This window comes from Vicugna pacos, chromosome X (genome assembly GCF_048564905.1).
Source record: "Vicugna pacos chromosome X, VicPac4, whole genome shotgun sequence".
Classification (NCBI taxonomy): domain Eukaryota; kingdom Metazoa; phylum Chordata; class Mammalia; order Artiodactyla; family Camelidae; genus Vicugna; species Vicugna pacos.
In genome coordinates this window covers 48,853,777-48,877,836 of record NC_133023.1, presented here as the reverse complement: position 1 = coordinate 48,877,836, position 24,060 = coordinate 48,853,777, and the positions used below count along the sequence as shown (strand labels likewise).

Genomic DNA, 24,060 nt, shown 5'->3' with positions numbered 1-24,060 from the left:
TTGAAGAGAAGGAATCTCTTCACCTGCAATGACCCAGATCACCTCTGCCAGACCTCTAAGTTTAGCTTTCATCTCCTCTCAGAATTCCATCCTAAGAGGCTCCATTTTCCCAGAGTTTTACCACTGTACCCCCTCCTCCCAATGCTTATCACCAGGCCTGGCATAGAGGAGGTATCCATGGAACATTTGGTGAAGAAAGAAATGAGTATTGCACTCACGTGAATCAGTCTGTCTACTTGAGATTATAAAGTTGCCTCCACACAGCCTGGACATCTGTTCTCATGGGCTTTTCACTCCAGCCACAAAATACTGGACAGCAGAGGTATCATCTCCATTTTGTAGGTGAAGAAACTTAAGACAACAAAGTATTCTTGCTGTCCACCACTAGCCCCTGTAGTGACCAAACAAGTTAACCATGAGTCAGTCAGCATGTAGAATGGGGGCCTGGAGGGCACCCTCTTCAAGGAGGCATTTTGAGGTACAAGTTTATGTCCATACTTGGTCTTGCCAAACAATGTCTCCAGAGAGGAGTGGGCCATACAAACAAGGAACTGTACCACTCCCCTCTTCACACACATTCCTTCTCGCTTAATGCACACATACACAATCTCCTCCTGAGACATAGAAACATCAGGATTAAGAGGAAGGGCACCCAGTTGAGACCTCTTTAGCATGTCAAAGACTACTTTCATTATTCTCAATCTCTGTTTCTTTTGAGCCCAACTCAATGTCAAATATCTATCAGTCCCAAATCTGACAAGTGTGGCAGAATGTCTGGTAGCTGGGTAGGGGATATGGAGGACTAGCTCCTGTTGACAGGAGCAATGCAACAGTGCCCCCTCACCTCAGAGTTATTTAGAGCCCACCACTTGACTGCTTTGTACATCTCCTCTCTCTATTCCCATAGCTGAGACTGTCCTGGTCCTGTGTTGCCCTGGGCTCCAGGTTTAAAACCATCATCTCCAAATTGTAATCTTTGGTCTACTCCAGAGAATCATGATTCTGGGCGAAATGGGAACAGGTGGCAGACAACCAGAGGCACAATGCAGTGAGAAAGCCTATGAAGGAAGCGCTGGAAAAAAGACACCTCCAAATCAGGTCCAAAAAATGAGAATCAGGACTTTTCAAAGCAGAAAAGCACAGCTCCAGGGAAATATTATAGTTCCGCTGTCCAGATGGAGAAACTGAGACTAGGGAGAAGGTACTTGCCCAAGAATGTCTCACAATGAGCCAGCGGCAGGCCTGTCTTCCCTGACATCTGTTTGGACCCAGGACTAGGATAGGAGGTCTGATGTTCAATTGCTGATTTTTGTTGACGATGTATAGAATGTCATGGTTATGTAATACAGAAATAATTGAGTTGAACTGTCAGAGCTGGAAGAGGTCAATGAGATTGACTGGTCTTCCCCCTTTTTGTGGAGGTGGGGTAATGGACTAGCTCAGAGAGCAAAATGGACTGGCCAAGGTCATACAGCAAGTCTGAGGCAGAGCTGGAGCCAGATCCCAGTCCTACAGCCATGTCACTTCCTGTATCCACACATGCAGGGGCAGCAGTCCTCCTCTACCAGTTTAGCAGCTGGATCTTTTCAAGGCAGACAGAACTCAATAGTGCAACAGGGAATACTCCTCCTGCAATGCAAAAATTGCAGGCATTGTTCTCTAATCCCTCCCCTCTCCTCAACTTTACCATCCCCTCCCCCACCCCGTTTCAGACACTCACAGTTTTAGGGCTGGGACTTCTGGATATTCTTGAGTTAGTGGTAAAACTGGATTCTTTGTTGCCTCAGCTCACCTGACCCTGGCAGCCACTAATGCCACTTAATGCCCTCAGGCTAGTTAGAGACCCAAGTTCAGGCTGGCCCCCTGCCACAACCCAGACACAGAAGCCGCAAGACCTCACTCCACCCTCAGCCTTGACCTCCAGTCTGGGCCCAGACAAGATTTTTCTCTCAATATCTAGACTTTCCAAAGACAGGAAACTGCACAAAGCCTAGCTCACCATTAGAAGGTTGAGGGGGCCTCCAGAGACCTTAGAGAGACCCTCAAGTTTCGTAAATGGTGGGACATTTGGGTGAGGGTCAATCACAGAAACCGGTCCCTATAGAGAAGAAAAGTGAAAACAGCCCCAGGCCAGGAGCCTGGGGTTCTGAATTCTAAATTTGCCTCTGTCGCTGGCAGGGTGAGTGACCTTGGGGAAGTATTCTTCTCTGGGCAGCAGGAAGCCCTTGGGTAACTGGTGGAAGTTGGATTCTTGGATTCAACGTTCCCTAAAGGCTCCGTCCGGTGTGCCGAAGAAGTGAAGGAAGCTGGGGCCCGGGCGCTGCAATTGGCTTTCCTGGCAGGTGAGTCCCTCTGCGGGGCCCGGGGACGCGGGCCGCAGGGCCCTGTCTCTATGCCTAAGGTTGGGCCCGGCGAGGTGCTAAGGGGCTTTGTAGTCCCCCAGGCTCCCCAACCTCTCCATCCTCGCCCCTCCCTGCCCGCCTCTCGTTCTGGAATAAACTGCCGGGTGGCGGCCAGGGCGCTGCACCGTGATTGCACGGCGGCCACGGAAATGGGAGCGCACACAAAATCGAAACCGAGCTCCAGGGCTCCGGCGAGCCCCAACCGGGCGGGACCGGCCCCGCGAGCTTGCAGTGTCGCCATGCAGCGACCCGCCCCGGTGTAGGGGGTTGGGGGAGTGGGGAGCCTCAGCGAAGGGTTCTGCAGCTCTCCGCCCCTTACCAACACCACACCCGCGCTTATTTGCATTTAAAGAGAAATGCACCAAGGATAACAGTGTGTGAGTCGTGGAACGCCTTCTCAGCGTGGCGATTGGGCCACACGCCTGCCAGTCAGGGCGCCGATGCCCCACCCTGTGCCTGTGGAGTCCGGGGGGAGGGGTATGGGGGAGCTGCCCAGAGCCTGGGGAAGGGGAGCCAGTGCAGGAGGTGACTGGGGCCGCGGCGGCGGCGGCGCTTGCGGTGCTCTCAGCACTGTCAGCCAAGGCTCCAGCCTGGACTGGAGCGGCGCAGCAGACAATAACCAGGCTGGAAACGGGACCCGGCCGGGTAAGCGTTACGCGCAACCAGGAGCCTCCGCCTGCCCGCCGTCCAGTGGAGTCCCGCGTGTTCCGCTCTGGCCGCCTGGAAAGGAGTTCTAAGGGCTGGGCCGGTCGGCGTCCGGACCGCTCTGCCCTCCCCTTTGGAACCCGCTTTGGGGACTGTCCGGTGAGGGCCAGAGATGTGTCCCCCTGGACGCGAGCGACCGCGGCTAGAAGCGGCGAAGAGGTGGGCAGGCCGGCGGGCTAGCTTGGGCTATGCCTCTGGGCTCTCGGGGGAGGCGGAGATGGGGCCCGCACGTGTTAACGTGAGGTCCCGGGAGGGGAGCAGCCAACCAGCACCCCCAGCGGTGCATTTCTAGGCCAGGAGCTCCGCAGCTTTGTTGTAGCACATTAGCTGGAACAGCTGTGTTACGCGGGTATCGCTCACCCCAGCGGCCCGGCAGCCGCCCCTCCCCTCCCCTGCGCATCTCCTGCTTCTCCCTCTCCTCTGGGGACGAAGCCAACACGTTGGCCTGGGCCCGACAGATACTAGGTTTGGCATGGATTGGGATATCTACATTGTTTGCCTCCTCCCTAGGGGAACTCAGTTGGGCCTATGGGCTGCTCACTTCCCTTCAGAACCTCGGCCTTGAGGCCCCAAACAGCCGCGCCCCCTGCTCCTGGGCCTCCAGGCGCATCTGGCGCCCGCCCCCGCGGACAGGCGGGCTGGCAACCCTGCTCTCCCTGGATCTTGGGTTAGGGCAGCAGCTCAAGCTAGTCCTTGGGTTAGAGCTGCAAGGCCGCTTTGTCTCCCCACGTCGCCTCGCCTCCTCTAGCCTCTGAGGGCATTGGCCGCGTTTTTCTCTTCAGTCTCCCGTTTAAAAATAGCGATAGCACGGTGGTGTGTGTGTGTGAGTGTGTGTGTGTGGGGGGCGGGGTGTTCTGTGCCAGAGGCTGAGGAAGCAATTATTGTAGTAGGGAACGAACCGTTTGGGTGTGTATGAGAGAGCGAGAGAGGCAGCCAAACCCTTCAACTTCGCAGTTACTTAAAATACCTAGTCTGTCATTGTCTGCTGCAGACACCTCTGACACTGGTGACCACTCGACCACCGGACTTTGCCTAGGCTCTCGGGTGGTGAGGGGCTGTGCCCAGCAGGCAGGCGTGCCACAGCCCAGGCAGCAGCTGCACTGGCCCTGCAGAGCCTGCCCTGGTTTGGCCAGGCTTGTCTTGGCGTGGGCCACGGGGTCGAGGTGAGCCTTGTCCCTCGCACAGACACCTCCCTCTGCAGCTCTATCTGCCTGCTGTATTGGCGTGGGTCTGGGCTGGGTGTAGGGTACTGTGCTTTTGTACTCCCTGCCCCACCCCTGGGGATTCTGGCTGAGCCCCCTCTCCCAGTGTAGCTCCCCTCATTTGGTCCCACCCACCGCTCAGTCTGCACTGCTGTGTGCCTCTGGCAATGGACTCTAGGCCTTTCTGAGGAACAAGAGGGAGGGAGCTACCAAGGGGCTTGGCAGGCTCCTCTTGGACCTTTGACCAACCTCTGAGGGCTGCAGGGCCCAGGCAAAGCTTGCCACTTTTTAGAGGAGGCGGTAAGACCGAGTAAATTCCTCACTTGGGGGAAGGCTAGCTGGGGACCTTTGTGACACCAGCCTGGACTGCAGATACTACAATAAAGTCACTCCCTCTCACTATAACCAGGCACCAGTGCAGTCCCTCTACTTGCAGCTGTACATATCCAGCCAAGAGCTGGATTTGTCCTCTGCCCTGCCTCAAACCAACAACCACCTAACATATCTGCCCTATATAACTCCCCTCCCCACACCCAAACCCATTCACCCTACACTGTCCAAATTCACTTCCCTCTCAGGCACCAGCTCTGGGCCCACCTTCTTGTCAGTGCCTTTCCTGCCTGTCTCTTGCAATGCATGATGACCTCTTATTTCTCAGAACTCAGAATTCTTCCAGGCTGCCTGCATCCCTTGGGCATTTGGGGGCTTAAATTATAATAGGAGACAAACTATAATTAAGTTTCTTTGCCTCTACTTTGTCTCCCTGATATCATGGATGTCTGGGTTCTCTCAGAACCTCTCAGAGGGGTAAATGAAACCTGGATCTCAGCCACAATCCCCTCAAAACCTAGCAATGCATAGCAGTTAATGAATGCTCCAGAAGGACTTGCTGTGTTTGTAGAGATGTTGAGAAGACCCTTACCTCTCCAAGGGGCATTTGTCCTGATTCATATGAAAGTGACTAGAAAAATTATACTCAAGGTTTGGATATTTATTGAGTATACTTAATGAAGATGGAGACGTTGCATCTACAATAAAAAATATAACTCATGGTGTCTCCCTTCAAAAATAAGCTCAGAATCTGGACTACCCAGTCCCCAGACTACATATACCTGTTGTTGCTTATTCATGAGTCTAGAGGCAAACTACCATGGAGAGAGATGAGAGATTTGTATATACAGGGGGATCATCCTGGGAAGCCTCCAGAAATTAGAGGGGTTTGGCTAGGCAAAAGTTAGTGATATAAGCAAAAGGAGGAATGGGAGGCGGTGGCTGGAAAGCAGATCAAGTGAGGTGACTGAGTCTTGTCTGGTTGAGATTGTGTGACTCTAAGATAGAAAGGAGGTTGGGGCCCAGTGGTGGTGGGGTTCCCAAATGCCAGGTTGTAGAATGGGGATCTGAGCTTTGGGAAATGGAGGAAGGGCACATCAAAGAATGAGGAATTGAGAGGTTTTGATATTTTTTATTTACAGATATGCCACAATAAAACAGGATTTTAGAAAACATTTTAGAATGGGGTCTTAGAAAGGAATTAGAAGCATGCCATAAGTTGGGCGGGTAAGAGGCCCAAGAACTAGATGCAAAGGGGATCTGGAGCTGGAAGATTTTTTTAGATCTGGAAGAACTGAGGGACAGGCTATCTCTAGAGGAAAGTTGTATTGTGTCAGCCTCCCTTCAGCCTAGAGGGGAGTGGAGGGGAAAGGAGGGAGCCTGGAGCCTACAGCCCAATGTGATGGAGGCTGAGTGTTCCCCAGGCCTCTGCTGGTCTCCTTCCTCCCAGCTGGACAGGCCTTCAGGGAGTACCAGTTTGGACTCCTAGCCGTGAGCCTTGGAAAGCAACAGGTACTTGCTTAAGATCACATAGCATTTAGGGATAGGCTACTGCCTCATGAGCACTGGCTCTTTCCACTGTCTCCCACTGTCTCCAGTGGCCTCCATTCAACAGAAATCACATTAAACAACCCCTCATCTCACTCACGCATTCATCAAGAGTGAAGGGATGCTAGGTTAGCTTGCTAGGGACTCCTCCCATTTCATGTCTCTTTTGCTTTTTGCTCTTGGTCTACAGTCTGTCAGGGGCTGAACGTTTCAGGAAAGGAGGTAGTTGAAAGAAGTTGGCAGTCCAGCTTCTCTCCTAATATAGTGGAGGTGTTAAAAATTCCTCAAGAACTGTTACATTTACACTTTCTGAAAGTGTAGGTGGCGAGGAGTTGGGGAGGGGGTGGGTGGGGATGAACAGCCTTGCTCTGCTGGTCCAGGGGAAGAAGGGAATGAGAAAAATAGCAAGTCTGGCAGGTTACTGGCTTGCCTGTGGAACCAAAGAGGGAGAAGGGGCTTCCGGACCCCTTTACTTAAAGATAAGCTACTTGAGGCTAGAAGAGGGCATGCCCAGTGTTATTTTGTCAGTTCCCCTGCGTCAAATCCTGTCTAGTCAGATACACTAGATGATAAAAATAAAGCCCCTGAAGGAGGCATTTCATAAACTTCCTGTGTCACTCATTCCTGGGTTATCCATCTCACTGCCAGGAAGTTCTTTCTCAGATCTAATCTGAGCCTCTCATGCTATACTTAACAAACCAACAGTGTGTGTATGTGTGTGTGTGTGTGTCTGTCTGTGTTTGGGGAGGTGGTGGGGTTGAGAGTAGCTGGCCACCATTGCTCTTCTGCTTAACAATTCATTGGAGATTTCACAGTCATAAAACCATCTCTTCCACCCCCAACTTCTGTTCTCTGAATTAAATAATCACAGAGCCTTTCATCTCCTTGCCTTGGTCTTATTTTTCAAACTTATGCATGTGTAAGTATATCTCTGGCAAGGCAGGCAGAGAAACCAGAACCACTGCAGAGGTGCAGGTGCCAGCTGAGTGAGGGTGCATTGCTCTCCTGCACCTCCCCTTTGGGGATTAGGGGATACTATGAACAATGGAGAAGATGGCTTGAAGGGGCTTGGTGGATACTGCAGGCATACTGGTGCTGCAGGGGGTTGGAAGACAGAGCTTTGTGACCCTTTGATCTGCATTTCTTGTTGCAGAGCCTTCAATGCTTTCATCTCCTACAGGTTTTTTTTTCCCCACCGCTGGGCTTCCAAGCAGATGCTAACCCCTCTTCTCTAGCCAGTACTCCCAACCCTCCCTGCTGGGGTCTGCAGCTCTTCTTGAGAGGGCTAGGTCTGGCCAGTTCTGGGCCTCTCCTCTCTGGACATAAGGAAATATTAATAGGCTGGGCCTAGTACATTCAGAAAGAGTGAAATGATGGGCAGGTTTACAGGGGGTAAGGATGAGTGAGTGAAATGAGGAGTGAGGCAAGACCACACTGAACCTCTGTTCTGCAGTGGGCCCAAGCATCTAGGCCTCCAGGCCTCCCAGTGAAATCTAAGCCCTTCAAAATCACATTCCCTCAACATACCTCCTGACTCAGCAGCCACTAGAATACTGGGCACAGGATCACCCTTCCCCTAGCTTCTCATGCAACATGAGGAAAACCCAGTCCTCTGGTCCAATCACCCATTTCTAGATGGGGAAACTGAGGTCCAGAACAGGGAAGAGATTTGCCCAGGGTTATACAAGAGCACAGAACTCTTGGCCCCCAATTCAAGGCTTCTTCCTCCAAGCACATTGATCCTGATCCCCTCCCAAACCTCAGTTTTTTTACCTGGTCTCTCATATAGGATATGGTACATATAGGGGAGTGGATACCTAGGAAAGTCAAAAGTCTCCATTATTCACTTGGTCCAGCTACTCCCCTGCAGGCTTTCCTCAGCTGCCTTGTCACATCTGTTTCCCTAGGATTAGCTCCTCTCTTGTTCTTCATCTGAACTGGGGTGGGGGTAGGTGGTGGCCATCTCTCATCTCACCCTTGCTGGGTTAGTACTAACACAATGGAAGCCTTATTATGCTGGCATGGCATCTGCCTTGGATACATTCCTCTCTAAGGAGGTTTTGGAGCCTGAGAGGGTAGAGGCAGATAGATGACTCCCAGAGCCACCATTGTTTCAGGCAAGCTGGGTAGGCAGCCTCAGCTGCCTGAGGAGAAAGCTGGAGCATGAAGACAATTCACCAGGAAAGCCCATTTGCAGGGAGAAGCAGTGTCTGGGTGACCAATCTCTCAGACTAGAGAAGCCCTTGTGTATTTGGGGCTGGGGCTAAGGGGCAGAGAAGTGAGCCTAGGAAACCTGCAAAGGGCATGCAGAGAGCAAATCTTGAAGGTCAGGCAAAGGGGTTTGGCCTCGATCCTGTAAGCAATGCAGAATAATTTGGTAAGTAGAGGAGAGATGCCCTGAAATCTGGGTTGTAAGAAAATGAATCTGGCAAGAGTGTGCAGGATGGATGAGATGGAAGTGGAGAGGCAGAGGGCGGGATTTCAGTATTATGGCAGGGAGGGACCAGAGGAAGCTCTGCTAAGAGGCTTGTGTCATCCTCAGAGGACACAGGGAGGGAGTGGGGCAGCTGAGGAGCTGGAGTGGAAAAGGTGGCTGCAAGAGGCCCCATCACAAGGGCACTTTATTGAATATCTGCTTGGTACCTAATGAGTAATCTGTCTTTACATTCATTATTGCTAATCCTTACTGATATCCCACATGGTAGGTAGCATTTTCTTCATTTTAGATAAAGCATTTGAGTCTCAGAAAGGTTAGGCTACTTTCTCAAGCCCCACAGCCTGAAAAGGGTAAAGCTGGCATTTTAATTCTGGGCTGATAAACTCCAGCTGAATTAGAATTCTGTTAAACCAATGTTGTTTGAGCTCCTGCTCTGTGCTAGATGTATTGACTGTAAGATGAAGAGGGGTCCATTCGAGAGAGATGACCAGACAGACAGAGGCCTCCCAGAATGAATTACCAAAGGCTGAGTATGTTAACAACTCAGTTGAGGGGCTGGTTGCTGGGGAATCAGAGCAGGAACTAGAGGATCCAGTTTGGGGTCTGTGCTGCATCTAGAGTTGGTGGGATGCCCCTCTGAGAAGAGGTGCCCCTCTGACAGGCTGAACATTAGGAAAGTGGTGATTGCAGGGATAGCTTAGCTGGGGCTCTGCCAATAGCCTCTACAGCTCCACCAGAGGGTACCAAGCCAGATCCCTGCTTCAGGACCTGAAAAAATGATTTTGAGAGTAGACCTTGGCTGTGGGCTTTAGAAATGATTGATTCAAGTTCCAGATCATTTCATAGATCATTTTCCTTAAAGTTCTTTGTTCCCGTTTTATCTTTATCTTTGTCCTCATTGACAGGTTCCTATTTGGACCTTTTTTTTTTGGCCCCTCAAACTTATCTTCCAAGAAAAGAGAGAGTAGAGGAACATGTTCTACAGTTTGGGAGTGGTCGTGGTGGGTTTACTGATGAGGAGAGCAGCCACAGGCTGGGTTGGCAGCTCTTGGATGCTGAAGTCATAAGGCTTTCTGGAATGTGCTAGGTAGGGCCAAAACAGTGGCAGCCAGTGAGGACTGGAAATGCTTCAGAGAAGGCTCATTTGGGCCAGGACAGGAGTGTGATGGGAGTGGGAGATGATAGCTCTCAGAGGTGTGAAGGGAACCTCCACAGTTCTCACTCTCAGTCTTCTTCCTTTGATTAGGGGCTGGCACAGTGCAGCAGAATGGTATAGAACTGGGACTCAAGAGACCTGGAAGCTGGTGTGGCTCTATCATCATCCGACTGTGTGACCTTATTAGGCAAGTCTTTTCCCAAGCTTAGACAGTTTCCTTTTCTGTGACAAGGAGTTACCATCCCCTGCCAGGCCTGATTAATGGGTTGCTGGGAAGGAGAAATGGAGGGTGAGGGAGTGGGCAGTACTTTGTAAACTGGTGAGTACCATGAGTGCGTGAAGGAAGTCTGTTGATTTGCACTTCCTTTGGTGCTGGTACTTTAGCTGAGTTTGAATTGTTAACCTATCTGGCTTGGGCTAGAGAACCTGGCTAACTGAAATTCCCAAATAATCCAGAGCTGTTAGCCAGTAGCTGACTTGAGGCAGCATTTTGCATCCGTGAATATCAAAGTTTGGCTAAAAGAGCAATTCAAGCCCCCTGTGAGATAACTACATAGTCACCCTTATTTGGGAAAACAGGCCCAAGGAGGTTTGGTGACATAACCATAAAGCCGTGGGGAGCACCTTACACAACCTCAACTGAGAAATTATCCAACTATAGTTTAACATATATACAGGTATACCTATCTATCTATATATACACATATATATATGTAACTAGTTGCTATGTTTTTGAGCTTTTGCTATATAATGAATTTTATTTGCTACTTTATGTACATCGGTTTTGTTTCTTACAATAGCTTTAAGAGTTAGGCATTCTCAATAGCCTTATTTTCTAGTTGAGGAGACTGAAAGAAATTGTTGGATTTCCTCCAGGTAGGCAGAGCTGATTACAGAACAGAACTGGATGAATCTCAGGAGTTGAGGGGCTGGGCTCCTCATCCTTACTGCTTCTTCCTTAGCCCACACTCCCCACTCATATGCAAGGGCAGGGTGAGCCCAAAGTGGACCTGCCCCCAGGAAGACTTCTTGGGAGGAGGTCTAGGAAACTATGACTGGTTGAGGGCATGCCTCTGGAGCAACTACCTAATCCACACACTTCTTCCCTGAACTCAGCCCTCTCTAAGTTGGTTGAGCTGGCCCAGGAAATTGGGCCCAGAGCAGAATGTGCAAGGCTCAGGCTGCAGCTGTTTCCTCCTTACTGAGAAGGATCTCTGGGGCAGGTTTGTGGCTGGTCTCCTGCCTGTATTTTGAGAGGAGGGAAGAAGGAAGAAGCTCTGCCCTAGCCTTCCACTGGTCCCAGAATGGCCTGAGGCTGGCCTCTGGAGCAGGAATGGACATATCCCACTTCCTGCCTTGCTAGCAATGGCTGCAGCAAATGGTCCCTGCCAGGGACCACAGAATAGCCTTAGAAGTTCCCTTACCTGCCAGTCCACCTGAAACTTAACCACACAGGCTAAGAAACCTAAGGGTGGAGGGGCTTTGATTTTGCAGGACCACTTTCTTGGCAGGAACCATGAAGGGAGCCTGCTTCAGCCTAGGGGAGCTGCAGAATCTGTCCCTTTCTGTCCCCTTTACTTTCTGCCCCACCTCATTCTCCTGACCAGTGTACTTTGTGGTCCTGAGTAAAGGCAGCATAGCTCACTGGAGAAGGACAACATTAGGACCTGGTGAGGTAGCAAGGAGTATGGACAAGGGGCTTAGGCCAGAGGTGGCAAGGTGAGGCTGGGCTAGAGGGCTACTATCTATGGGCAGTTCCTGCCACCTCCTCCCGTACTGTCTTGGGGAGACACAGAGACACTGTGAATGGGGTACATGACTCTGGGAGGGGAAAGACAGGGAGGTAGGAGACAACAGTTTCAAGGCTGGTCCTTGCCAGCAGAGATGACCCTGGGCCTAGCTAGGAGGAGGGCCTGAAGCTGGGAGAAGAGAATCTCATTCCCAGGAACACAACCCTGCCTAGTTCACCCACTCCCACCACATACACAGAGGGATTTTTAAACTGCCCTCAGCGGAGGACTTTGTATAAATCCACACACATGCCTTTAAAATTCCCTCATACCTGGCTCCTCCTCACATGGGCCAAGGCATCTGGTCCCTCACACTTCCTGCAGTGAGTAGCTTTCTCAAATGAGTGACCTTTTACACATGGTCTGCTACTTCTTAAGAAACTGGCATCTGACCTGGAAGGTGGTAATAATAACAGTAATGCCAACCTTTCTCATTTGCTTTTCACTTTAAAGTTTACAAAGTGCTTTTGGTATCCATTGTCCCATCTAATCCTCACACCACTGCAGTGGACTGGGGAGATGGAGGGGAGAGATAGAGGAGCTATTTTGATCTCTATTTCACAAGTACCCAAGGCTCAGAGTAATGCGTTGGCCTGTTTGGGGTCCCTTGGCATGGTCTGGAACCCCGCACTGTGGCCCATGGCTTCTTCTACAACATATTACAGATCCCTGTGACACAGAAGAGGGCAATGTAGAGAGCAGTGGGCTGGCCTCTGCTCCAACAGAGCACAGAAGCAAGGGCAAGAGAAGGCTCAAAGGGACTGCCCTCCAGGCAGGGCACCAAGGTTGTGGAAAGCAGCTCTCTTGGAGATTCAGTTTGCCTAATCCCTCTGTTCCCAGGAATTCTAGCCCCAAACCCGTAGGATAATTAAGCTTTTGATTCATAAGGATGGGAAGGCCCATGTGGTTTTTCATTTAGACCTTGGTCTTCCTTGATGCCCAGCCATACTTACTAGTCTTACCCATCCTTTCCCCTAAATAACTGCCGTTTTTGCTCACTCCTATCTAACAAGGACCAGATTGAATGCTTCCTTCTCAAGGCAGCTTTTCTGAGCCCAGAGGCTATCTTTCTGCCTTTCAAGTTTATCCTGGGATATGATTAACAAGGTATGAAAAATAATACTATACCACTCAGTTTAAGCAATAATGGGGGTTATTCTTTAAGGCCTGCATTATATTGTGCCTTCAGACTGTTACATATAGGACTCTCTCCCTGTTAGCCTAGGAGCTCCCCAAAAGCAAGGACTAGGGTTTCCCCTTCTGGCAGCACTGAGCTCAACATCTATCTTTTACCAAATGTTCTGGTGAGGTATGTTTCATGAATTCCACAGAAGAGAATACAGTTTCACAAATAACTCCACTATTGCCACCCCATCTCCCCAGTGCTCAGCACCATAAGGACAACACTGTCAATAATTTCAGGGCTGAGGTAAAAACATCTGATCTTTGAGAAGTAGGGGATTCAGATAGATGATAGGGCCCCTATTCCCATTAGACTCCGGGACAGAGGACTCTGAATAGATTGTGAGTGTGTTTGTGTGTGTGTGTGTGAGATTGTGTACTTGGTGGGAGGTGACCCTATCTATTGTGGGCCTATCAGTTGCAGGGCTGAACTGGAACAATACCATGTAAAAATATGTCACATGGAATTTAAAAAAAAAAAACCTAACTTGAGCAAATGGCAGTACAGATTTCTACAGAGAGATCAAATGATTTTTTTTCTCTTTTATTTTCTGGATAACCAGCCATTATCTAGCTCCAGATTTAATATTAAGTTCTGCAGAGTGCTCTTGATTGAAGCCTGGAGTCACACTGATGATTCAAATGTCAGGCCAAGCAAGGCATAAGGCACAAAATTAATGTTTGCAAGACAAGATCAGGGACTCCAGGAGGATTCCTCTAATGAGGTCAGAGGCTAGAGTGTAGCTGCCAGGCTCTCTCCACCCTCCAGGCTGGTCCATGTCTCCCACTGCAGGTGAATGTGAGTCTTGTTACCATGACAACCAATCACAGGGCTGATGTGCTAACCAGCTGCTCCTAGGACAACAGTGGTGCTTTCTTCTCTTTCTCTCTCTCTGGCTCCCAGCAGCTGTTCTGCCTCTCTCCCCTACCCAAGCTCCTCATCTGCTGGTGCCTACCTTACAAAGGGGACAGTGGTGAGGGGCTTTCCAGGGAGGGGTCATTGGGTTTTAGCAGACTGGTCACTGAACCAGGTGTCAGTCAGCTGTAGTCACTGGAATGAATACATCAGACCATGGGGTGAGGGGAGATATGTTGGGGTGGATAGTGGCTAGCCCTTCTTTTTATTCCATCTCTGTGTTATTTGGATATTTAGAGGATTGGGAGCCTAGATCAAAAGGATGTGCCTTGTATAAGGTTTATTTATTTAAATAACTGCTGAGAGCCTACCTTCCAGGCCAGGAACACAAATCATACAGATTTGTGCCTTCAGGGAGCTCCCTTTCTAGATAGGGAGCTAAATGGGGGCCAGCATAATGAAAGGAGTGGGAAAAAAACAGTCTGCCTCATGGTTCTAAAGTGAAACTTATAGGTCTCAGGTTAAACTCTGTTCCCAGGAGGACAGTCAACAGGGAGTCTGACCTAGACCTACCCCTCACATAACCACTATAAGGGGGAGGTATTTCTAGGCCTCTTGGACTGAGGTTATGGAATTCCAGAGAATGCCTTGCCTCAAGGCCACCATGCCATCTTAGCTGATCCTGGATTGCAGCTCTGGAATGTGGGTCTGCAAGGCTCCTACTCTGGGCTTCTGAAAGTCTGAGCATGGTCCTGCAGGCAATTTAGGGAACCTAGGGGAAGGAGGTAAAATTTCAGGTCTACTTTTCTACCCAGCCAGAGGCAAAATGTCAGTGAGAGCCCAAGCTAATGTGAAATTGAGGCCTGGACTTGCAGAGTCCAGTGGGCTGTTTTGCCAGATGCTTTTCAAAAATTCTGTGTTGTCAGAGCTGACCTCCCTTCTGCCTTTCCTGCCTCTCTACCTCACCCACTTTGAGAATCCCTCCTGTGGCCAGTAGTACTGTGGGCCTTTCTCACATCTGCAGATCCCCCTGCCCTATGCTCCCTCGAGCTTAGGGTGGCCCGAAGTGACTGGACCTGGTAAGGGGGTTAGGGGTATTGGCTGCCTGCTGCTCAGTGTAGGGTTTCGCTGCCTTGGGGCCCAGAGGAGGTTGACCTGGCAAGCCAAGCATATGGAGTGCATTAAGATTTTCCCTACATTTTCTCTTTCTTTCTGGTTCCATTCAAGCCTGAAAGCACAGACACCTGTGAAAACAAACCCAGCCTGGATGCTTGCTCACCAGTACTGTCTCTCTGTTTTTGACTCTCTCATCTTCAGATCCAACTGTAATGTTTCCTGTTTCCTGACTGATGATGTTATAACAGTGCCCAGAAGCCAAAAGGCTGCATTTTTCACCTGAATATACCTGAGTTGTCCCCATCATCATGGAGACCCGAAAGGATAAAGCTGCTCAGGCCAAGGGAGCAGCAGTCTCTGTGGACACTCAGGACCAAGGGGCAGAGAAAGGAGCCAAGAACAAGGCAGCTGAGGCGACAGAAGGGCTAGCATCAGAGACACCCTCATCTGGCCCAGGTAGGCTGAAAAAAACTGCTCTGAAGCTCTTTGGTGGCAAGAAAGGCATTTGTACCCTGCCTAGTTTATTTGGAGGGGGACGAAGCAAAAGTTCTGGGAAAGGCAGCTCTAAGAAGGGTATTAGCAAGAGCAAGACCTACGATGGCCTGAGTGAAGCAGTTGATGGCCCTGAGGACATTGTCAGTGAAGGAACTGGCATCCCCTTACCTTTGCCTGAGTCATCCTGCCGACTTCCTAGCTCCCAGAGTGCCCACGGGGCTTTGGAGACAGGCTCTAGACACAAGATGTCTGTGACTGGAGCCACAGAGAAAGCTGGGGCTGAGAAGGCTCCCTTTGTGCCCAAGCCAAAAAAAGGCCTGAAAGGTTTTTTCAGCAGTATCCGCCGTCACCGGAAGAGCAAGGTCTCTATAGCTGAGCAAAGTGATCCGGCGGCCAAAGAGCCTGAGGAGGCCAGAGCCAGGCCTCATGAGCATGTGGACTCAGCCCTTCTGCCCCACACTGAGGAGACCCTCCAAGCCCTAAGAAAGGAAAATGCCAAGCCCCAAGATGCCCCTGGACCAAAAGTTTCTTCAGTATCAGAGCCTTCTACACTAGCCCCTGAGAAGACAGCCTGTAAAGATCCAGAAAATACTATAGAAGCCTGTGCCTCAGCACTCCTGCAGCCCAAATCTGCCCCTGAAGCCAGTGGCCCAGAGGAGCCCCATAGCCCAGAAACAGGGGAGAAAGTGGAGACAGGAGAGGTAAATCCACCAAATGCCCCTGTGGGTGACCAGCTGAGCCTCCTCTTTGGGGATGTCACATCCTTGAAAAGTTTTGACTCACTGACAGGTTGTGGTGATATCATAGCAGAGCAGGACATGGATAGTATGACAGACAGCATGGCCTCTGGAGGCCAGAGGGCCAACCGAGATGGGACCAAGCGAAGTTCCTGCCTGGTGACCTACCAAGGAGGGGGCGAGGAGATGGCCTTGCCTGATGATGATGATGAGGAAGAAGAGGAGGAAGAGGAGGTGGAATTAGAGGAGGAAGAAGAGGAAGTCAAGGAAGAAGATGATGACTTAGAATATTTGTGGGCCAGTACCCAGATGTACCCAAGGTCCAATATGAATCCAAGCTACCATCCCACCACATCCCCAGGCCACCACAGCTATATGCTTCTTGACCCAGTTAGGTCTTATCCTGGCCTAGCCCCTGGGGACCTTTTGACTCCTCAGAGTGACCAGCAAGAGTCTGCCCCCAATAGTGATGAGGGTTATTATGACTCCACCACGCCTGGACTTGAGGATGATTCAGGTGAGGCCCTGGGGCTTATACACAGGGATTGCTTGCCCCGGGACAGCTATAGTGGAGATGCCCTGTATGAGTTCTTTGAGCCAGATGATAGTCTTGAGAACTCCCCACCTGGAGATGACTGCCTTTATGACCTCCATGGTCACAACTCTGAGATATTTGACCCATTCTTGAACTTTGAGCACTTTTCTTCCTCTCGGCCACCTGGGGCAATGGAGACTGAGGAAGAAAGGCTAGTGACCATCCAGAAACAGTTGCTGTATTGGGAGCTTCGGCGGGAGCAGCTTGAGGCCCGAGAAGCCCAGGAGGCACGTACTTGGGAGGCTCATACCAGAGAAGCCCGTACCCAAGAAACTCACGCCAGGGAGGCCAATGCTCGAGAGGCCAACACCCGGGAAGCCCACGTCAGAGAGGCCCGAACTCGAGAGGCTTATGCCAGGGAGGCTCAGGCCCAAGAGGTTCGTGCTCAAGAGGCTCAAATCCGAGGGGTACAGGCCCGGCAGGAAAAGCCCATCATGGAGTATCAGATGAGGCCTTTAGGCCCATCAGTGATGGGCCTGGTGGAAGGGGCATCAGGAGCCTCTCAGACTTCCCACAGAGGAACCACCTCAGCTTTTCCTGCTACTGCAAGCAGCGAACCAGACTGGAGGGACTTCCGTCCTTTGGAGAAGCGTTTTGAGGGAACCTGCTCCAAGAAAGATCAAAGCACCTGCCTAATGCAGCTCTTCCAGAGTGATGCAATGTTTGAGCCAGACATGCAAGAAGCAAATTTTGGAGGATCCCCCAGGAGGGCCTACCCTACTTATTCACCCCCTGAGGAGCCAGAGGAGGAGGAACTTGAAAATGAAGGGAATGCCACTGTGAGTTTTTCTCAGGCCCTTGTGGAGTTCACCAGCAATGGTAACTTATTCTCTAGCATGTCCTGCAGCTCTGATTCCGACTCATCCTTCACTCAAAACCTCCCTGAGCTGCCCCCCATGGTGACCTTTGACATCGCTGATGTGGAACGGGATGGGGAAGGCAAGTGTGAAGAAAATCCTGAGTTCCACAATGATGAAGACCTTGCAGCCTCCTTGGAAGCTTTTGAGCTAGGCTACTACCAGAAACATGCCTTCAACAACTACCGCAGCCGATTCTACCAGGGCCTACCCTGGGGTGTGAGCAGTCTCCCTCGATATTTGGGACTGCCTGGCATGCACCCTCGACCTCCACCTGCTGCCATGGCCCTCAACAGGCGGAGCCGCTCCCTTGACACTGCAGAGACCCTGGAGCTGGAGCTCTCCAGTTCTCACCTGGCCCAGGGCTATATGGAGTCTGATGAGCTTCCTGCTCAGCAAGAAGACTCAGATGAAGAAGAGGAGGAGGAGGAATGGGGCCGAGACAGTCCCCTGTCCCTCTATACTGAACCTCCAGGGACCTACGACTGGCCTGCCTGGGCTCCCTGTCCTCTCCCAGTGGGGCCAGGCCCTGCCTGGATAAGTCCCAGCCAGTTGGATGGGCCTTCCAGCCAGTCACCATATGGGCAGACAGCCTGTTGCATATCTCCCATTGCCGTGTCAATGTTGCTGTCGGTATCAGGGCCAGAGTCAAGGGCACCTGGAGAATCCAGGCCTCAGCTAGCTCGACCTTCACACCTACCCCTGCCCATGGGCCCTTGTTATAACCTTCAGCCAAAGGCCTCCCAGGGTGTGAGGGCCAGGCCTAGAGATGTGCCACTGCCTGTTGACGAGCCCAGTTGCTCCTCCAGTCCTGGAGGCTTCAGCCCCAGCCCTCTGCCCCAGGCCAAGCCTGTGGGCATTACCCATGGCATTCCTCAGCTGCCCAGGTTCCGGCCTGAGCCCCCAGAGTCTCATCCCATTCACTATGGGGCTTCTAGCGTTGATCTGTCAAAGGAGAGGGCCGAGCAAGGTGCCTCTCTCCCTACCAGCTATTCCTCCACTGTCATGAATGGGAACCTAGCTGAGTAGCCATCATCAGTTCTGGAATTGGGGGCATGGGGCCTGAGCATGTGAATGGGGATCAGGGTTGGGCAGAGGGGTGGGGGGTGGGGGTTGCTGTTTAACTTGAAAATCCTTTTGGCCAAGGAAAGCTCCTATGAGCTTTCATCTTTGTTTTCCCACTTCCCATGTCTGACATCTGTGGCCACATTCAGCTCTAGTACATCTGCCCTGGGAGACTGCTGCTGCTGTGCTCCAGTTTTTGCTTTCAGGGTTTTTTCTTGTGACCCACGTAGGGTTTGGGATGCTGTAATTTTGTGCCTATTCCAGTTGCTGAGTTAGTGATTATATATATAGCATGCATCCTTGACACAGACTGAACCCTTAGCACCCCCTGCCACTTCTCTACCCAGTGAATGATGAACCACTGATGAGCAGCCAGGTCTGCACTGCCTCCCACTTGGGGACAGGGAACTTGTTTGCTGTTAGCAATGTGAAATTATGGTACAGATCCTCCCTGCCCCCACTTCCTTTGGTCTTGGCATAGGTGCCACCATTACATCAGATGAGATAATCTATGAGCCCCAGCTAGCTGCCTTTAGAGAGGATCAAGTAGCGTATGTCTCACTGCTTATTGCTGAGGACTTTGGCATCATAACTAGATCAGGGTCTTTTAACCTGGCCTGCCAAAGCTTGGGTTGAAGACAAAAATGCTAATTCCCTTAATGGAGTGATCAAATTCATCCTGTTGCAAACAGAAGACAAAATAGAGTTGTATTGTAGACAATGCCATAAGTCTTGAGCTCCAGAATGATAGGGTTTTTTCCTTCTTCGTTTCTTAAGCTTGTGACTGCTTGAATTGCAGATGCTTTTGAATTTTGGTTCTTTCTTCCTCCAAAGGAAAATTTTTATAGTCTCATCACAAGGAAAATATTCTTTTAATTGAGATACAAGAAGAGAAGCAGCCTAATTAGGCTTGTCTATAGAGGCTGGGGTTTTTTGCAGGTTACAGGGGAAGGATAGGAAAAGGAGGTTCATTTGTCCCAGGCATCAGGAGAGAGGATTTCAAACATTGTAGACCCCGAGGCAACCCAGCTTCTTAAAAGGGAAAATTGCTTTTCCCCATCCCCAAAGACATGAAGTTCCTTAAGCATTGCCCACCCCTTCATTGGATGCTGTAAAGAGACCTCATGCTAGCACTCCCAAGACACAGTTCACCAAAGACATCTAGGCTGCTGTTCCAGGCTCTCTAAAGAGCTTTCATTTTCCAATTAGCCAAGTTCTTAGCATCATCAAAGGACTGGGCTTCTTGAGAGGAAAGACTGTGACCTGCCCTCACTCTGCCAAGCTGAAGGATTCTGATTTGCATGGTAGTTGCACTCCTTTATAGAATGAATGGCACCCTCCCTTCTCCTGCATCCACACAGTTCTCATGCTGAACTAGCTTGGAAATACCGGTAGGGAAGAGTTGCTGTCAGGAAGACATTGCAACAGGCTAATCTAACCAGGCTCTACCTCTCATTAATCACCAATATGAGATGGTTCCTTTTAAATGTCTTTATTGGAAATAGTATATGGAACATTTTTTGCCTGGATATTGACTCAGATTATGATCCTTGCTCATCCCTGTCTCCATCTCCCACCCATTTCTATGCCTCTTAAAAGAAGAGGTAAACAGGGCTCTTGGCATCCCCAAGGTCTGGCAACTTAGTTTAGGAACAAATGCTGTTGGCCCCTCAAGTTAAGGTGCCTTGTGGGCAAAATGTCACTTGACCAAGCGATGTGTCTGCTGGTCTTTGTCACTGTTTCTTAGATTGAGGTTGGCCCAGTGCCCCTCCCCACAAAAAGCAAACTTAGTTGGTAGAAGCTACACTCCTGGAAGCACCACATGAATTTTCATGGCACCAACACCAACACTCAAGGGACCCAGACCAGCTCTTCAGGCTGACTTTTATCTGCATTGTGAAGAAATGCATCAGTCATGGAGCTGGAGAATCAAAGAGGGTGAGGAAGGCCCTCCTCACCTGAAGCACAGCATTCCAGGAGAGAAGTGTCCAAATTCTGGCCTTTCACCAAAGCTGCCCTGGGGGGTGGGGCTGAAATTGGCCTGGCTGTTTGGCAGGAAGTAAACACTCACCAAATGCCTTTACAACAGGGGAAAACCCACCACTTGCCTCTTGCCTCTTCTGCCTCTGCTTGTCCTTCAGGGCAGTTCAAGCTCCTGTTTGTATGTGGACTGTACCAGCCACAGGAGGTAGTAGAGCCAGCACCAAACTCCAGAGCCTGCTGGGCCACCAGCCTATTTGAGAAGAGAAAACATAGGTGGTCAGCCTTTGGCCAAGGGCTGAGAGCTGCCCTCCAGAACAAGAGGGCAGCAAGAGGAGAGCAGTCATACCCCTGACACACTTTGCTGGGCTTTGGAAGGTCAAGTATCACAGAGTAAGGCCTGGGACTGAGTGACAACTCCTGGTTTGGACACTTCTGCCTGCAAGTCCTTTCACTGTCCTGGCCAGCCAGGGATGGGATACTCACCACAAGTGAGGCAGTCAGGGTACCTCGCTGTAGAAACAGTCTCCTTTAAGTCTCACTCCAGATCCAAGCAGTTGATGGCTGAGTCTCAGCTTCAGCCTAGAAGACGAAGGAAGACCAGCTGGGGACACATGATGGCAGCACAGAGTGACACCGGAGAGCCAGCCAAACTCCAGGCCTTTCCCCAAACATATGCCAGTGCTTGCCTGGCTAACACCAAATATGTCCAGGACTACTAAGGGTGTAGATGTCAAGTCCACAGATGAACACCCTATCTGCATTGCAAGGTCATGGGATAATGCTTTTGGATGTGACTTCAAGGGACGATATGACTTGCGAGAAGGTAGCTGCTCTTATCTTGCTGACCAGCAGGTTTATATAGTGTCAGATAGGTCTGATCCCGAGAATTCCCAGATGAGACTGGTCCTTGGGGGATCAATGACTGGATAGAGAAGGCCACCTAGAAGGCCTCTCCGAGGGCTATCAGTTTCTCAGTGCTTTAGCACCTTCAAGGAAGCCCTGCCTTGGGGCTCAGTTAGGGCTTGTCGAGACCACCTTGGCTCAGCTTGGGCACCGGTCCATAAGCCTCCTTAGGCCAAAGGCTTCAGTCAACACCAGGCTTTCTCCTTAACTACTGTACCAGGGAGGGAAGTAGCTTCCCACACCCAGGGTGCATTCCCCTCATCATGCTGCCAACAACTTACCCACCCTTGCCACTGCTACCACCCCACCTGCCCTCGGCCTCTGGGCCCAATTGCTGGAGGGAGGCATGGGGGTTCAGCAGGGAGACTTCAAGTTTACCCATGTGTATGTTACATCCAAGTTGTTTTTAATATATATATATATATATATATATATCAAAAGTCAATTATCTATTTTTGTATTGTTTGCATTTTATATTCATGGAAAACAATGTTTATCAATTGTTCTTTTCTGATATATTTTATTTTTAAGCGGTGCTGTTTACAGTTTTAAACAAAACGAAGATGACACAAAAATTGCTGCTGCTTGTGCAGAGGGCTGGCGTCTCAACTGCCCAGGGCCCTCGCTCTTTCCCCCTCCCCATCCCTGATGTATCACACTGTCCATTTCCCTCCCTCCATGATAGGGATAGCAGAAGGTGCCCAAGTACTAAGACAAATGCCAGGTGACTCAGGCATGTGGAACCTGGCAAACAGTGTGTCGTTTTGTGGTTTTATTTTTTCTTTTGGACTTTGCCCTTTCCCATGTGTAGACCTTCTGGAAATACTCATATGTCTGTCTCTGTCTCTTTCTCTTTGTTTCTTTCTCTCTCTCTCTCCTCTTTATGTTTTGTGCTCTAGTTTTGAAACCAGAGTGTCCATATTTTGCTATTTGTCATGATGAGTTTCTCCAAAGGAGCATTTTGGGGACATTCTCTAACCAGTGGGGAGTGTGGGGGTTTCGACCATTCCCCCTCTCCCCAAGAAGCTGGAGAAAACAGATGGAAGTGATGCTTGAACCATCAGGAAATGGCCATCTCATTGAAGAAACCCTTGCGTGGGACTTTCCAGGAGCTCAATTGATTGTGACATTCACCCAGAAGACACATTGGGGAATTCCTTGACCCCTCTTGCTGCTTTGGGGGAATGTCTTCCCCTACCATCATACCCACTTCCCTGCCCTGCTCCAGCTCACACATGGATGGAACTTTGGGGGACAGTGACTATTAGGGTGATGGCTTGATGGCCTGATCCCCACTTTTCCATCCTATAGGCACTCCAAAGAAGAAAATCCACATAGCATGTATATGTGTGAGGGTTGGGCCTACTGAGAGGCGGGGCTTTAATTATTATTCCTGTTACTATTGGTGCTTATTTTCCCTGATGTATATGGGGTGGGTGGGGGGAAGAAACCAGGAATGTATATTTAGGTCATGTTAAATAAAATGGCTGGGGGACAGAAAGAAGAAATTGGAAGCTGCAGTACATCTGCACCCCAGGTGTAAGAGTACTTTCTCTCCCATTGCAGAAGGGGAAGCATGGCCCCTGGATGTGCCCTATCTTCCCCTTACCTATCCTTGAGACATCATGGAATTGCCTGGATTGTGACCTGCCCAATCTTAGTTCTCACTGACATCTGGATATCTTGATGCACTGCCTGTTTGTAACAACAAATATTTCTTTTGCTGAATGCTAATAAACTGGGTTCAAGAGGGACCCCCCCTCAGTCACTAAAGTATATTCTTGTGGTTTGTTCCACAGCAGCATACCTGTGATCCATGGTTATTTGTTTTTCCTTTGAAGGGAAATGGAGAAAGCAAGGAGATATGTGTATGTGTGGGGAGGTGTCACCCAGCAGGGGTAACAGAAGCCTGAAAGTAGAAGAAATGTCATTTCTTCATCCAAGCCATGCCCTGCATCTCAGTCTGATGATGTGTTGGTAAACTCTCCATCACACCTTCCATGCCCTGAGACCTACCATGGGGCTGACTAGCACTTCTGAGATTAACCTCAGTTCATGTAAGTGTGCTGGCTTCCCCACCAACCAGGAGGCGGAGGTGTGGACCTCCTACCAATGGCTCCATCAAAAGGATGTGTCATCTAATGGTGGGACTCTCAGGCCAACCTGAAAGGAATGGTATCCTTTACCTAGGCCTATGGGCAGAGCTGCTGGCTGGAGAGCTGCCTGCTTCACCTATTCAGCTGTGGGGCTGAGTGAGGAGCATATGGCTTACTCCCATTTTTTCAGAGCATCTCATCCAGTAGGCATGAGAGATATACCACATCAACAACCCGGTCACCTGGGTCATATCTGATTTCCAGGCTTGTCCTAGCCTAGGCGGGAATCACCTGCCCTTTTCTATTACCCACCATCAACCAGGAGAAGGTGATTGTGCTAATGGCTTAGGTTTCTCTAATCCAAACTCTTACCCTTGGCCACCAGCAAGGAAGGGCATCTGACACCTGATGGTGGGCTTCCTTGAGTTCTGCCCAATTGCTGCATCCAACTCAGAAGGCCTAAAATTGCAGCTGCTTGAAAGTGCTGTGGATAGTGCTTCTAGGTTCCCTGGGGCCCCTTCTCAGATGAGCAAAGAAGCTTGTTGGCCACCAGGACTTCATGAATAAAGCAAAGTTAAAATAAAAGCAAATTAGCAAGAGAGAAA

The 24,060-nt window shown here is 50.2% G+C and overlaps 1 protein-coding gene across 3 annotated transcripts; it reads left to right on the top strand.

The window, feature by feature from the left end:
• Positions 1-2,909: 2,909 nt before the first annotated feature.
• Positions 2,910-23,122, top strand: AMER1 (APC membrane recruitment protein 1). 3 transcript variants are annotated; one of them, XM_031675268.2, is made up of 3 exons: positions 2,910-3,047; positions 9,871-9,967; positions 14,926-23,122. In XM_031675268.2, the coding sequence occupies exon 3, from the start codon at positions 15,033-15,035 to the stop codon at positions 18,435-18,437; it is 3,405 nt and encodes a 1,134-aa protein (XP_031531128.1). In that variant the 5' UTR covers positions 2,910-3,047; positions 9,871-9,967; positions 14,926-15,032; the 3' UTR covers positions 18,438-23,122. The 3 variants fall into 3 exon arrangements, with proteins under 3 accessions (XP_031531128.1, XP_006217977.1, XP_031531129.1); XM_031675269.2 differs by lacking the exon at positions 2,910-3,047 and adding an exon at positions 3,115-3,266; XM_006217915.4 differs by lacking the exon at positions 9,871-9,967.
• Positions 23,123-24,060: the final 938 nt, after the last annotated feature.

Bases quoted from the DNA above. Each gene is read 5' to 3' on its own strand.
- AMER1 (XM_006217915.4), top strand. From the start codon at position 15,033: ATGGAGACCCGAAAGGATAAAGCTGCTCAGGCCAAGGGAGCAGCAGTC.